This window comes from Clupea harengus, chromosome 11 (assembly GCF_900700415.2).
Source record: "Clupea harengus chromosome 11, Ch_v2.0.2, whole genome shotgun sequence".
Taxonomy (NCBI): Eukaryota; Metazoa; Chordata; class Actinopteri; order Clupeiformes; family Clupeidae; genus Clupea; species Clupea harengus.
Window position 1 is genome coordinate 8249117 of NC_045162.1, and position 16118 is coordinate 8265234.

Sequence of the window (16118 nt, forward strand, 5' to 3'; positions counted from 1 at the left end):
TTTATAAGCAGCTAGATTTATTATGCCGCGGACCTCTTACATCATTTACAACCCTCCGATTGCACACTCTTTGTGAACCATTCATTCTGTGATATCACTATTATAAACTGTTACAAGTGTCACACAAAAACTGGTTTTGTGGTTGTTATTAACGGGTATAGCCGAACTAATATGATTGTAAAACAATACAGTCTTAACACAAATAAACAGATGTAGGCTACCACAGAACAGGCCAGGAAATTGTCAGGAGTTGCTACAATGTGCGCGCGAAAGAAAACACACACATACAGACAGCCTCCTTGAAGTTTCATTCCAATATTGAATTTCTTTTTCGGTACATATAAGATGAATGTTCTGGCTTTATTCCACGAAATTTTCAATCGGAGACGAAACATTGTTTCATGGCAACAGTGTAAGAGAATTACTGATGGCGTTTCCATGGGTTTTTTGAATGAATAACTATGGGTTTGAAACTTGAACTTGAAATAATTTCAGAAAGGAACATAAAACCCACGTAATTGGCAGAGGTTCCTAAATAGAGGTGCCATGTCTGAACATCTCTGGATACAAGCATACAGCCTATGGTTCATACACAGCACAGCCTTTACAGGGTTAATAGTTCAGCAACAGGTTCACTAACTGCAGGATATGACTGTTGCATAAAGGCAATAAAGGGTATGAGAGCATATTTGTCAAAGGTGACATTACTCAGCATTCTGAGACAGTGCTGGGACAGTAGCCTACTATTTAACTGGGTTGTTTAATGAAAGATTCATATTTTGTTTTCCTAATTTCACTGGTCTGACAGAGTGTGTGTTAGTGAGCTTGTGCTGGAGAAAGGAGCCGTAGCTTTATATGACATTGTGTCATGGAGTACAGTCATTCATTCTAGCAGTTTCTTTCTTTCTTGGTTTCTGTTGTATTTTATTTATTTATTTTTTAACTCTGTTGTTTTCATTCAGTTAGCATATCAGTCAGTCGGGATATCAAGTGACATCATCAGCAATCAAATGATGTCATACAGTTTATTGCTCACTTGATAGAGAGTGTATTTTCAACTACAGTAGGATATGATCTCATCAGTGGCGTAACGTAGTAACGACGGGCAGGTGCAAGATATTATGACGGGCCCCCCTAGAGAACGCTAATTATCGTAATATCACTAGGCTACTTCCGCACCCGCTAAACAAAGATGTTTTTTTCCCCCGATATAAATAGTGTTTAATTAATCAACCTTACATATTTCAGAAGCGACGGGTGTGTACACAATGAACTGTCTTGTTTGACTTTCAGCGGGAACCTTTCTTACCGTAGAAATGGTTAGAAAGTAATAATGATAGAGAGCACTAGTGTTTACGATAACCCTGATCTTAACAATGACAGACATCCCACATATATCTATCACAATAGCCGTAGGTTACCTGTTGCATGGTTGCTGACACACCACTGAGGGCAGCGATGCTGAATCCCAGCTGAACTGCTGCACTGCTAACAGGGGGTCGTCCGTGGCGGACTCCGTGGGCTGACGACTAGTTGACGGGCTAAAAAAGCCAAAATAATCTAATTTAGGCAGCTTTGCCGCCTTCTCCTCCTGTGCTTTTCTCTCTTGCCTTTTTCTACTTCCACTCTTATGCTTAAAAGGCATTGTTACGAGTAAAGTTGTGCTGTGCTCAATGAACTAGGTTTGCGTGACCTTCGAATTGGTTTAACTATAGCGTATTGTATCGTCACATGATCAAATAGGTCCCCAACACCCCACGGGCAGGTGCAGCCGCACCTGCTGCACCTCCTATATTTACGCCCCCTGGATCTCATGAGACAAACTAATACGCTTTAACAGTGTTGGATATCTCTGAATCTGACTGACATTGTCATAATACCTGAAAGTTCATAAAAGTGACATGATATGATATTTTTAGTTTTGTGCTGTTTTAATTTGGTTTTATTTCCGATGGGACTATCTCACCCCAGCCCTTTCTCTTATAGTCAAATGAGTTTGTATACAAACCTTACCCTGATCCAAGTTTGTAATCCTAAAAGGGTTATTCCACAAATGCCCAACCCTCATCCAGTTTAATCTCTGGTCTGATATGTATGTTTGATGTACAGCATGATATATGATGAGAGAGTAACTGACGTCTGAACATCTCATATGTACTTTCTCTTTTCAATGGTGACTGCAGGTGAAATGGTGATAGGATTTTCACACTGACTTTGGATTGACAATTAGTCCAAGTGATAATTCACCATCGAGTTTTTACTGAACATCACATTTTCTCAGAGTGACAGTTGTATTTCTGTTTGTGATCTATATTGCTATTGTACGATATATGAGGTTTGATGTTAAGTTGCTGTTTTTTCTCTAGTCTCTTCTCGAGGCTCTGCTCAAGAGAGAGAGCGAGAGAGAGAGAGAGAGAGAGAGAGAGAGAGAGAGAGAGATGCTGTATGATACTGTGTGTGTTTCAGTGTCTCTATTCCCTCTTTCTCATGAGCTATTTAGTCATTAATTCAATTCAATTTTATTTACATAGCGTCATAACAATGAAATTGTCTCAAGGTGCTTTACAGGCTGAACCCCTTACACCTTGAGACAATTTTCTTTGTCAAGGCTTCAAGGCTTAAAGCAAGCACAACAGGGGCAGGGGGAAGGGAAAACTCCCAGAAAGAAACCTGGGCATCTGCTTGGAAAAGGCCAGGTAGAGATGTAGAGGGGGGGGGGGGCTTTTGGCAGAAGGGGAGGGAGAAGGTGGAGGGGAGACAATAGGATGAGCATGCTAGCATACATGTGGTAAATGTACACAATACATACAAACATAACATGGTATCTACATGATACATACAAAATGGATAGTGGATAAGGTGAGGAGAGAGCATTCAAGTATTGTAGAACAGCTTAGTGGGTATACAGTGTGTGTGTGTGTGTGTGTGTGTGTGTGTGTGTGTGTGTGTGTGTGTGTGTGTGTGTGTGTGTGTGTGTGTGTGTGTGTGTGTGTGTGTGTAGAGAACAGCTTAGTGGGTGTACAGTGTGTCTGTGTGTGTGTGTGTGTGTGTGTGTTTGTGTGTGTGTGTGTAGAACAGCTTAGTGGGTATAGAGTGTGCTCGTAAGGTTATCATTACAGGCGAGTTACTATTCTGCGAGTAGATCAGGTGGAGAGACTACAGCAGCATCCCACAGCGGAGATAGTCTACACTATTGGAGAAGGTTAGAGAGAGAGAGTGGAAATTGGGTAGAGTACGGCTACCAATACGCATATATGGACTTGATGGAACAATGTTTCCACAGCCATCAGCATTTGTGAGCAAGGATCTCCCTATAAGAGCGAGACAATTTGGTTAGTAAACATCAATTTGATAAACGGATATATCTAGGCAAACAATTAACAGTTGGTAATATGGCCACTTTATCAGTATCAGTATTAGCATAATATGATACAGAAGAAAAGGGAGAGGCTGCCTGGTAAGGTGTATGGGAATTTTGTTTATGTTTAGTTTTGACTAATTATGTTTGGTTATGGTTGGCTGGCATGGTGCATGCGAATTTCAGTTAAGAGAGCAAGGGTGGCAGGATACACAACAGGGCACAACTGGCTGGCGACAGCTGCAACATGCGCTGCAAGCTGTACCCGGGCCCTTCCTCAAAATGCAACATGCGCTGTCTGTAGCCCAGTTTTATTGATGTTGGGAATTTTAGAAGAGTTTAGTTTTGATGAGTTATGTTTAGTTATGTTGGCTGGCTTAGTGCATGGGGATTTTTAGCATAGTAATGGTGACAGGATACAGTAGCAGTGCACAACTGGCTGGAGACAGCTGCAACACGCGCCACATACTGACCAAGACACACACAAATACTAATAATTGATGAATCAAGACAGCACAAAAAAATCAGTAGGTGAAATAACCGAAACTCTACAATGAGTAAGGGATTTTTCTCTTCTCAGTTGCGGTCTACTATCAAGTCCTGACCCTTGATGTTTGTAAATTGTGGCTAACCTTAAATATATAGTGAGACGTTGTGCTGAACTGCGTTACTGTGACTGGCCCCTAGGTGTCCCTCTTCTTTCAATAAATTGATCATCGGCTCCTGAAGTCAGCAGTGCGCTATGCGTAGGCTACAGCGCCCTTATCTTTAGCTCTAATGACAGTCTGACGTCAGTCAGGATTGGAATTGAATATGATTGAAGTAGCGCACTATTCAAACCTTAAAACCTCGTTTTATATAGACATTGGTCAATAAGGCAAAATATAGACAGCCGACTTTGCATCACCTCAAGAAGTGTGCAGGTATTAGATTTGGACAGAGCGCTATATCTGTGTTAGCTTTGGAATCTAGGCTGGAATGATAGACTCTACAAATAGGTAAGTTGTAGGCTAGTTTGCAAACGTTGGCTAAGATGTACGACTTTGTCATGGAAAGCAAATTGCAAGCGGTGCATACCAAAATATTAAAGTATATCAGTGTGAAAACATGCATGGATTTAATATCCGATGGAACACTGAGTGACGTAATTAAAGAATAAAAAACCTCGAGAGCCAGTAAATAGCTTTCGGTGCGGTTTTCATGTCCATCAAGAGGATAACAGCAGAGCGCCACAAATACAAAATCAGGATAGAGACAGAATGACAAAAAGAGAGAGCGAGGAGAGTGTGTGTGTGTGTGTGTGCGTGCGTGAGTGAATGAGAGGAAACTCCCTCTTTCCTTTGCCGTCACATTTGTCTAACCAGGCGCATGTGATTTTGGCGTTGGGGACGAGATTACCCTTTGTAATCCCTGTGTTTTGCTGCTCTTTCTAAAAGACACGATCTCATGATTTTTTTTCTCCTTGCGCTGCGCTGCAGCTCTCGCCTGTTTCCCAGGTCAGCAGAAGCGCAGGCAGGTTTCACAGTCTATCAAGGAGTCAACACTCAATTCAGAGACGCCTGAGCAGCAGGGGCGACACGTCGGGAAGGGAAAGGGAGGATGGCAGCTCTAAGTCTGGGGCTCAGTGGAGTCCGGAAGAGGGCTGCCGCTAGGTGCAGCGCCGTGGAGAGGAAGAATCTGATTACCGTCTGCAGGTAACGATGTGCGTTGGTACAAAGTAATTCAAACAAGCGTAGTCTACATTTTTACACAATTAGTGTCCAGTCACCGCTAAAGCATATGGTCTGTGTCAATGTTTTTACTGTCATGTTTTGTGTGCCCTGCATTGTTTAATAGGTTGTCCCCGCTCTGAAATGTATTGAAATCCGAACGTGCTCTGCTTGTGAATGGTACTACTCGTACACACCAGCACTGTCACTGACTGTAGGCCTGTTGCTGTTGTACAATGCCATCACGTCATAGTATAGTAGTGAATCGTTGGAGCAGTTTTATGTGTCGCGTTAGGTAGGAAGTAGGCGGCCGTCCGTCGTCAAATCAGGGAATTGTCACTGTATGTCATGGACAACCTCTCAGGGTAAAATATATATCTCGATGACTCATGACTTTACATGAGTATAATGCCCCCCCCATTTCTCAAGCCCCCTCTCCCCATCTTTCTCGGTGTGTGCGCCAATCATTCTCATGGAGTTATGCTTGACAGTTGACTAGTCTGTGTTAAACCACAGTTGCAGCGAGATGGGAGAGAGAGAGAGAGAGAAAGAGAGAAAACGACCCATGACCACCTGACATTACACAATCGAATATAGCAGAATATCATATTCACGGGAGTCAGGGGTGATTATCAAGGGGGGAAAAAATCCCTGGGTAATTTGTACTCTTGAAGCCAGATTATCCACCGCTATCAATTTAGTGATGATCAGTCGGAATATGCTCTCATAATGGACACTACTTGTTTGTGATGATAAACATTGCTCGGTAGACACTATTCAAAAGTACCCTATGCAAGGTATGTGAACAGTACCACTGTAATGCAGTGGCATGCCTTAAATATGAGCCAAGCCTCCTCTTATCTTTTTCTGATTCAGTTCTACCAATAACAATCTAATCGTGTCCTTAATCAGTATGCAAACACAAATGTGGCATTGGCATCTGTTTGGTAATGGAAGTGTGAAATAGTGTTGGTGGCATGGCAGGATGCAACACTGGGGCAAGCCTTTATTTAAAATCCTCAGTGCCACCTCGAGGGACCGTTTGAGCTTGATCAAAGGCACACTGTAAAACCTAGCTGAGATGTGCTCATAAACCTCCAGCACAGGACTCCAGCTACTTCTGACTGTGTGGACTAGGTCAAGAGAACTGTATTTAATGGACAGTGGAAGACGTCAGGCTGTAGAACACTTAAACGTCCAGCATTTATGACTAACTAGAAGAAATGCTGACAGTAGCAAACATCAAGGGGCAATACAGTCTATGAGCTAACTGTGTAATGCCAAGACTTTTGGTGTTTTGGTGTTGCACATGAGGTCTTACTCGGATGAAAACATGCCCAGTTAAGTGTTGAGATATTCTTAGTAGTGACGATGAATTAGGCTCACTGGAGTTCAGCTGATCGTTGAATGGGCGTGAGTGACGTGTTCTGTCATATATATTTCATGCACCCTGAAAATGTGTTATTTGACATCTGCTATATATTTTAGTGGTTGCAATGATGATGTTTACTTGTAGCCTGCAATTTAGGTTATGTTCCTCGTCGTCACTACAAGAATGATCTGTTTCTGTGAATGATGGAGAAATTTGCCCAATAAGCAGAAAGCATAGTGAAAGCATCTCTGTAAGAGAAACAATGCCTCCCTGATCTCTGCTGGCAGTGAGGACTGGCCTCTGGTATGCCTGATAAAAAATATATAATTGTGAACACAGAGGATTGATACTCTCTTTAGTCATACACATTTTGCATGCAGTTCCATAGTCGTCTGGTTCGAACTAGATCAGAACAGCAAAGTCACATTTTCTGTAAAACTGCGTGGACCACTGATCTTATTTATTTTTGAGTGGAGACTTTCTGAAATGGTTAAAGTTTCACATAGCTGATTATTGTGTTCGTAATATTAGACAATTCCTTCCTTCCGCTTCAACATATCAATGCAACCTTGGAGAAGAAAATGAGTCCCATATTCTTCTCTTCGGGAACCCTTTGCTGCCTTTATACAGACATAGAAGCCCTACTGCCTGTGATAAAGGAGGGAGTTTTTTTCCCCGTAGTCATTTTACTTGGATTTTCAAAGGTGGCAGAAAGTCTGCGAGCACTGTTTGTACTTTGGTCTAATCTTGAATACTGGGGATGCTTGTAAGGGACAAATGTGATTTGGTGGGACAGTTAAAGCTCAACAAAAAAGCTAACGGTTTCATAGTAAACTGAGGTTCTGCCAAAATCATGAATAGCACTCCAACAGCGGTCAGCAGAAAATAATAAATGATATGTCAACATGGCTGCTGCTGACTATTGTTTTAAACCAGAGCAGTGTGTCCAGTAAGCCAACATTCTCAAATCAAATAATCTATCTGAATTATGGCATACAGTAACACCAACTGCATGGTATACACCAGAAAGACGAGAGGAAGATTTCTCATGTTTACTCCTGTGCAGCAGACATACCGGTGTGTCTTTATTTGAAGTAAAAACACACACTTGCATCCGCACTCGCATCATGCACCCACAACCTCAAACACACGCTCAAACACACTTGGCCTTCAGCAAATATTCAGATAATTAAAACAGGATTAATGCTGGGCGTGACCTCTTGAGATGATGATAATAATAATTATTTCAATATTCAAACTGTAACCTCTCCTTATTAAAAACAGGGTTTATTACAGTGAGGTGACAGACTGGTTTGTGAAGAGAGTGAGGGGGGCTGAGCTCAAGAGTCAATTAAGAGACATTTTCTTTCTACAAACCCCCCAGCATGATTGTAGTTAGTATTGTGTGTGTGTCCATGAGTTAAGGATAATCTTAATTCAGTATTTTATCGTGCAGTTCTTCCATTTGCTCCCATGGCTTAATACAAAGGTTGCTCCCATAGGAGCAGGGTTAGACCATACCTTTCCTAGACTTGACAGTTTAGTAAGGGGGGGGGGAGAAACACATTTACGCTCTGATTCCCCACAGACCATTTGCCCCTTTATGAACTATTTGATTGTCTTCCTTTTGGGATTCATGAAGTTGAACTGTTACCATTAAAGTGAATGGAAAGACCTGACTGACCCATACTCCTTCCAGGTCCTTGCGTCCTGTATCTATATCACTTCCTGGTCTTTGCGTCCTGTATCTATATCACTTCCTGGTCCCCGCGTCCTGTATCTATATCCCTTTCTTTGATCCATGCTCCATTTACCTGGGGCTTGTGTTGTGGCGGAACTTTTCCTGGGCAGGTCAGAGCTCATCTGGAGTAGAGCCAACTCAACTCCTGCGGCACAGAAAGCTGTGGCTGCACACACTGTTTTAAGGGTGTGTGTTGACATGACTGGTGGTTTGCTTAAAGGCACACTAAGTAGTTTTGTTTTTTCAAAAAGTGTGTCTCAACTTACAGGAACAATGCAGTCACTAGGCCAGATAGAAAAAACAGTGTTTGTCATTATGCGACCCTTGATTATGATTATCTTTCCATTACTCTGTTTGAATATTTGAGTTTTGCAAGTCTAGAAGCAAAATATTCTTAATAACTTAATAAATAACTTGTTAGTGCTTCTTTCAGTTTTTAGGCTATGTATATTGGTACCTAGTGTGTGTTTAAGTCATTGAAGTCTATGTTTATGTCTGTCTGTCTGTCTGTATGTGTGTATGTGTGTGTGGGTGTATTTAGCAGCTTGTCTGATCAAAGCATGATCAAAGAGCTCTTATTAGATCATATCTCGCTTCATCAAGCAAACACCAAACACGAAGGACACAAATATGCCTGGACTGAGTCTGAAATAAATACATAAATAAATGAATTCTCTCAAACTTCAGGATGCAGTAACCAGTCACAGAAATGACTGTGATGGTCACAAACAGTAGCAGTGTGACAGCAGCACAGTGGTAGTTCTACGGTGGGCCCTTACCAGTAATATGGGCTGAAAGCATCTTCTTTTGAGTGGCGCAGTGGGCATTTCCAATGATGGTTTCTGCTTGGCATATTAGTTATAGTGGGTGTATAGTCTTGTCTGTACTAGAGGGTGGACCCAACCTCTGTGCCAGCCTGTGGGTGGCATAGGCTGTGAGCAGCGCATTGCCGCATTTGAAGCTGTGAGGGGTCCGGGCATGATGCTTTTCTTAATGCCCGCTAATGTCAGAGAGCTACAGGGGGCTTAGCAGGGACTCTTTCACAGAAACACACACACACACACACACACACAGACGGAAACATACTCACACACACATACACTCCCACACACCCACCCACACACACATACACTCACACAGACGGAAACATACAAACACACACAACAACACAGTCTTTCTTTATCTGCTAACGAGGCAAGCATAACCATTACTTACTCAGTATGCAATTTAGACCAATTATCGTAGTACATCATCCTCCCTGTATGTAGCAAATATCGGCAATTTGCACTGCGCGCACTTGGGCCAGAGCAGAGGAGAAAAGCATGAAGGCCTTTATCATGTTATCTCAGTCCAGCTCTAATCAGAGCGGAAGGCTTCTGAAGATTTCATTGTGTTCCTGCCGCATGTTGGGCAGACGATGACTCAGAAAAGGAGCTGGCTTTCGAACCAGTCTTGCCTCGATCCGGCACGAGTTCCGCCGACAGATTCGCCCGTGCTGGATTTACTTCTGCTTGAGGTCTTGTGTTGAAGAAATTATGAAGTGAGTAATCTTATGAAAGGAGAGGGGAAAAAGGTGACATTTTCTGCTGTCATTTCACTGAATAGCTGTGTAATTATGTGGGAGTTGTACGGACAAGAGGAACAAATAGCCATTATTTCATTAGCTGGGAGTGAACAGAGCGAGGCGGATCCTTTTTAACTCAGTGTGTCAGAAATATGAACATTTGATGATGAGTTTCTGACAGATCAAAGGATGTGAAGCCTCACTTCAGAGTGAAGGGAAAGAGAAAGAAATCCTGAAAGGAAATGTATTATTCTCCACATCTTGAGCTTGTTTCTGGGATAGGACTAAATCCTCCTGTTCTCATCATTTGTTGGGCCTCTTACACACACGCAAACACACACACACACACAAACACAATGACTTCAATGAGTGTGCAGTGGACAGATTTCACAATACATTTTTGTATTATGCTGCTCTGTTTTCCCCTGACGCAGATCAGGTCTTGTGCCCATCATGTGTATACTGATCAGAAATATGGGAACCAGGCTCAGGAGGCAGAGAGAGAAAATGAGAGAGAGACTTAAAAAAATCTTTATTAAAACATCAATAGAAATCAAATCAATCTGTGTCCCCAGATACAGAGAGAGAGAGAGAGAGAGAGAGAGAGAGAGAGAGAGAAAGAAAGAGAGAGAGAGAAAGAGAAAGAGAGAGAGAGGGGGGGATATTAGGCTTGTTTTTTCACCAGTCCATAGCCTCCAGGCTTGCCTAGCCTGGCAACGGCTGTTCACCTCATCACCTGCAGTGTGTCCATTTCTCTCACCTCATTTCCCCTCTCTCCCTCATGGTTTCACCATGTTCCCACTCTCTTTTTTTCCTTTCTCTCTCTCTCTCTCTCTCTTTTCTCTCGCCGCTATTCTTTCCAGCCCTGCATCTGTTCCAGCATGTGTTTGTAGCTAGAAGTCAGAGTATAAGAAATAGTGATCCGTGATATGTTCGCTGATCATTCCCGATAGGAGTGCTCTCTGTCTCTCTTAGACACACACACACACACACACACACACCACCCACATCTGAAATGTGAGTAGTACTAGTAGTAGTTGACCAGTTGTACTAGTAGTTGACCAGTTGTTCTAGTAGTAGTAGACCAGTAGAAAATGAACTGATTCCTGAACTGTCTGTCTCTTCTGTAGGTTCTCTGTGAAGACACTGATTGACCGCTCATGCTTTGAGACCGTAGATGACTCCTCTCCGGAATTCACCAACTTTGTGTCCATCCTGGAGCAGATCCTCAGTCACCGGCTCAAAGGTCAGCAAAGACTCATGGGATATGTTGTCCACGAGCTTTACATGTCTGGAGGTCGCGCCCCTAATCAAGTGTCTATGCCTGTGATTAGTTCCTGCTGTAGTTTATGCATCCGCCGTTAGTCCGTACTTAGTCCGTGGTACATTAGAATTATGCTTGCATGCTTTTAGTATATGCTTTTGCATGTTTACTCACTCACATACACCCACCATTTCTCTCTCTCTCTCTCTCTCTCTCTTTCCTTCTCACACACACACACACACACACACACACACATTCAAAGGGTATGTTCACAGTAGTGTACACTGATTAGATCTCTGCCATGCAAATCCATAGAATGACTGATGGCGGTCTTTGGGGATGGGGGTTGAGAGGCTAAATATCCCCAAAATGGGGGTAGTGAGTGGAAGAGATGGATGGATGGAGGGAGGGAGGGAGAGAGAGAAAGAAAGAAAGAAAGAAAGAGAGAGAATAAATAACAAACATTTGCTTGTATGGGGTACAGGGTGGATTTATTTTATAACTTAATTTTAATATTTTTTTATAAGTTAATACACTAGGTACAGTATGTGTTACCTGTTCAAATATGTGGCCAATGAGGTATAATAGACAATTGTATAAATTGATGATAAAAGATAAAAAAAAACATTGCAATATATGTTTTTAAAATGTTGCTTTAGACTTTTGACTTAACTTGTTCATAGTGTCTTCTGCATTGCCATTCAGGCTGTAGTGTAATGGATAAGTCAGCAGGGGAGGTGATTTCAGAATGTTAATGACATTGACTCATCTATAAATAGGCTCACAGCTTCTCTCTCTCTCTCTCTCTCTCTCTCTCTACCTCCTCAATTTCACTGAGAGATTCACGTTACAGTCATCATTCTCATTTTCTCTTTTACTTTTTTGCCTTTCTGTGCCTTCCCCTCTCTCTCTCTCCCCTCTCTCTCTCTCTCCCCCCCATTCTCTATCCCTCTCTCCCTCCATCCAGGCCAGCTGAGCTGGTTTGGATATGAGAGTGCTCGGAGTTTCTGGGACTACATCCGGCTGGCCTGCAGTAAAGTCCCCCATTCCTGCATCCACAGCATCGAAAGCATGGAAAACGTCCGCAGCTCTAGAGCCAAGGTAAAAACACACACACCCACACAAATTTAGCCATTTAGCATGGGCTGCTATACTATGTCTCTCTATCTCTCTCTCCTTCTATTTTTCCCTTTCTGTCTCCCTCCCTTCATCTCTCTTTCTCTGTCTGTCCCCTGCCCCCCCCCCCTCCTCCCTCCCTCCCTCTGTCCCAGGGGAGAGCTTGGATCAGAGTGGCTCTAATGGAGAAACGCTTGTCTGAGTACATCTCCGCTGGGCTGAGAGACATCAAAACCACCAGGTCTCCTCTTCACACACACACACACACACCGCCCCAACTGCTCCCGATCTACATGATCCTGATCTATGTGCATTTCATGGTCTCACATGTTCAGGCTTGGTCTAAATCTATAAGCGTAGGCCAGAGTACAAAAGGCAGTTACCTTCTCAATTAGCATTTGTCAAGTGCTCTTTTAGAATGCCATCACGATTTGAAAAGTTCTCACTGATCTCCAGTGGTCCCAGTCCTCTCTGGGGCAGCTGAGGATAGTTAGATGGAAATAAATAAATAAATAAATGCTAGAGATCCTTTTTGGATTATTTGTTATTAATGATGATGATGTTGTTGTCAATTCATGTATTTATTTGTTAATTGTTTTATTATAATGTCCCTTTTTATCATGTCATTTTGGATCTGTCTTAATTTTTCTTATTTGTGTTAAGTTTGGTTGGCTTAAGGTCATAGTGTTTTGCTTGTTTTGTTTCTCTTTGCTCGTTCTGTTGTTTACTGAGTTGTTGTTGTTGTTGTTGTTGTTTGTGTTGCTGCCAGGAGGTTTTATGAGGACGGGGCGATCATGTTGGGGGAGGAGGCAGGGCTGCTGGCCGACACCCTAATCGGGCTCAATGCTATCGACTTCAGGTACGTCGCCTTTGCACAGCTCTCTAATCGGGCTCAATGCTATCGACCATGTACGCCGCCTCTGCACAGCTCCCCAGCCAGCCTCGTCACAGCGGACACTAGCACAGGGCTCACCCACATCTGACCCAGGGCCAGTGGATCAAAGCCAGTCCAGAGCCATCAGCTCTCGGACGTCATTGTCTGATTGGTGCCATAAACAGCGGTGTGTCGGTAGGACAAAAAGGACATTCATTTAAAGAAGGGGGATTGAGGGAGACCGTAAATGGCCCAGAATGCATATTTTCTCTTTTATTTGCCATTTGTTGAAGTCGTTGGTAAATATGAAGTTATGTTATTTATGTTATGTATTTCTTATAAATGTTTAAATGTGACCTGACTATGCCCAGGAGGAGGGATATGCCCTAACTACTGTGTCTGTCAGGGATGTCTTTATTCTGCATTACAATTTCCATGTTTCTCTCTCTCTCTCTTTGTCTCTCTCTCTCTCTTTGTCTCTCTCTCTCTCTCTCTCTGTCTGTCTCTCTCTCTCTCTCTGTCTGTCTCTCTCTCTCTCTCTCTGTCTGTCTCTCTCTCTGTCTGTCTCTCTCTCTCTCTCTCTCTCTCTCTCTCTCTCTGTCTCTCTCTCTCTATCTCTGTAGAGAAGGTACACCCTTCACCTACCTACTGTTTCCCCCCTCCCCTTCCATGCCTGTAGTGAGTCATCACTTCGTATTTCTCTGAATGGCGTTATCACCCTGAGGAGAGAGAGAGAAAGACAGAGAAAGAAAATGACGGATAGAGACAATGAAAGACATGGGGGACATGAAGAAAATTAACACACAACGATACTTTTCTTAATGTTTAGTCCTCATTTCAACAACAAAACTTATGGCATGGATTTTAGCATAGGGCAGTCAAAAAACGACCTTATCAAATGTTTCCCGACTGTCATAATGCTCCTGATTAAAGATGGCCAACAGGATTAGAGAGATTAGGGAGAGGCTGGTGTGTGACATTAGAGTTGTAGCTGATGTTGTCTTTAGTGACGTGATTGATGTTTACCAATCTTGTACTGTGTGGGTCTGCAGCACTGATTTAGAATGGGATTTCTCTCTAGTTTTTGTCTAAAAGGTGAGGGCCTGGATGGAAGCTTTCCTGCAGTCATTGACTACACACCATACCTCAAGTTCATCCAGACGTAAGGAAACACACACACATACACATACACATACACACACACACACACACACACACACACACACACACACACACACACACACACACACACACACAGACAGCAGATACACACAAGCAAACCCATACACTAAACACTCAGCTCATACATGTTTGTTTGTGTGTGTGTGTGTGTGTGTCTCTCTGTGTGTACACACATGCGTCTCCCCAGGTCAGACAGTATCAGCAGTGATGAGGAGGAGATGAGAACCCTGGGCAGCAGTGGCAGTGAAGCCAGCACCCCGGAGTCCAACATGGCCGCCGCCCTCCTGTGCGACCAGAGCAGCTGGTTCAGCAAGTGCAAACGGGTGGAGCAGAAGTACAGAGTGGTGCTGGAGCAGAAGGTGAGCGGGAGAGATAAATCACACCTGTGTGTCCAACGACAAAAAAGAAAAAAAAAGACGTGTTTCACACTCAAGGTTCTGTGTGTGTGTGTGTGTGTGTGAGTGTGTGCTTTTGTGTGTGTGTATCTGTGTCTGTGTGTGTGTGTTTCTGTCTATGCGTGTATGTGTGCTTTTGTGTGTCTGTGTGTGTGTGTGTACCTGTGTGTGTGTGTGTGTGTGTGTGTCTTTTGAAGGGCTACTTGGAGGAGTTGGTGCGTCTGCGGGAGGCCCAGTTGGCTGAGTGTGTGTCTCAGAATAAAGTCCTGATGCAGCGCTTCTCAGACACGGAGCTCAGCCACAAGCTGGAGAAAGAGCAATTTGAATTCATCATACTGGAGCTACAGGACCAGCTGTGAGTGTGTGTGTGTGTGTGTGTGTGTGTGTGTGTGTAAGGGGGGTGGAGCAAGAGGGAAAAACTGTAGGATATAGGGAATGGTATGTAGTCTGTAATATAAGATGTGTTGGATATGTGTATCTTAGTTTGTTAATTCGCTGGTCTGTCTTAGTGTGTGCACGCGCGTCTAGGTGAGTGAGAGTGTGTGTGCGAGTGAGAGAGAGTGTGTGTGTGTGTGTGTGTGTGTGTGTGTGTGTGTGTGTGTGTGTGTGTGTGTGTGTGTGTGTGTGACATTTAGATGCTCAGCAAGAGATAGTCGCCCACATGCGAAAGAGCAGGAAATAATCAACAACGTGAGATGGAAAGGTTGAGAGGGAGATGGGTGGGGAGAGGGAGAGAGAGAGAGTAAAGGAGAGGGAGAGGTGGAGGAAAGAGAGAGAGAGTAAAGGAGAGGGAGAGGTGGAGGAAAGAGAGAGAGAGTAAAGGAGAGGGAGAGGTGGAGGAAAGAGAGAGAGAGGGAGAGAGTAAAGTAGAGGGAGAGGTGGAGGAAAGAAAAGGAAACACAGATAGACGTATCGAGTTTTAAAGATAATATTATTCACCATTAACCTCTAATGTTTTTAGCTCAAAATAATAGCCATTTTATTTGGATAGTTAACAGTCTTGGTCTTACTGCCATTGATCCTTCAGCGTTAATGTAAGCTTGGCGAGTGCTGAATAGATACGAGTGTGATTTCAATCTGGATTGGTGAGTGGCTTACCTATCTAAAAATCAATGCAACTACGATCACGATCAATACACACCATGCTGGCTATTTGCTTATGAAGATCGAATTTGATGAACACTCTCTCATATTGGTGTGTGTGTGTGTGTGTGTGTGTGTGTGTGTGTGTGTGCGCGTGCGTGCGTGTGGAAGCACAGGATGCTTTGCGTGACAAACCATGATGATGCAGCTCTCTCTCTCTCTCTGTGTGTGTGTGTGTGTGTGTGTGTGTGTGTGTGTGTGACTCCTGAAGGACGGTGCTGAAGAACCATGACCTGCGCTCCAGACAAGAGTTGACTGCACACCTGACCAATCAGTGGCCTTCACCTGGAACCATTGATACTAATGCCGTTGCCCTGGATACACTCCTGTACAGGAAACACACAGGACAGTGGGAAGAGTATGTTCTTACCTTGTATGTGTGTGTGTGTGTGTGTGTGTG

The 16118-nt window shown here is 43.3% G+C and overlaps 1 protein-coding gene across 3 annotated transcripts in view; it reads left to right on the forward strand.

The window, feature by feature from the left end:
- Positions 1 to 4076: 4076 nt before the first annotated feature.
- Positions 4077 to 16118, forward strand: part of rundc3b (RUN domain containing 3b) — an 18353-nt gene continuing 6311 nt past the window's right edge. The window contains exons 1-10 of one of the 3 annotated variants that reach the window (XM_031576721.2): positions 4077 to 4356; positions 4837 to 5052; positions 10875 to 10990; positions 11976 to 12109; positions 12280 to 12365; positions 12894 to 12983; positions 14080 to 14160; positions 14368 to 14539; positions 14773 to 14930; positions 15930 to 16076. In XM_031576721.2, coding sequence (XP_031432581.1) covers positions 4958 to 5052; positions 10875 to 10990; positions 11976 to 12109; positions 12280 to 12365; positions 12894 to 12983; positions 14080 to 14160; positions 14368 to 14539; positions 14773 to 14930; positions 15930 to 16076 — 1079 coding nt within the window. In that variant the 5' untranslated portion in view covers positions 4077 to 4356; positions 4837 to 4957. Of the gene's footprint in view, positions 4357 to 4397; positions 5061 to 10874; positions 10991 to 11975; positions 12110 to 12279; positions 12366 to 12893; positions 12984 to 14079; positions 14161 to 14367; positions 14540 to 14772; positions 14931 to 15929; positions 16077 to 16118 lie in introns of those variants that run through there. The other 2 variants (XM_012818163.3, XM_042709048.1) reach the window with 2 other exon arrangements.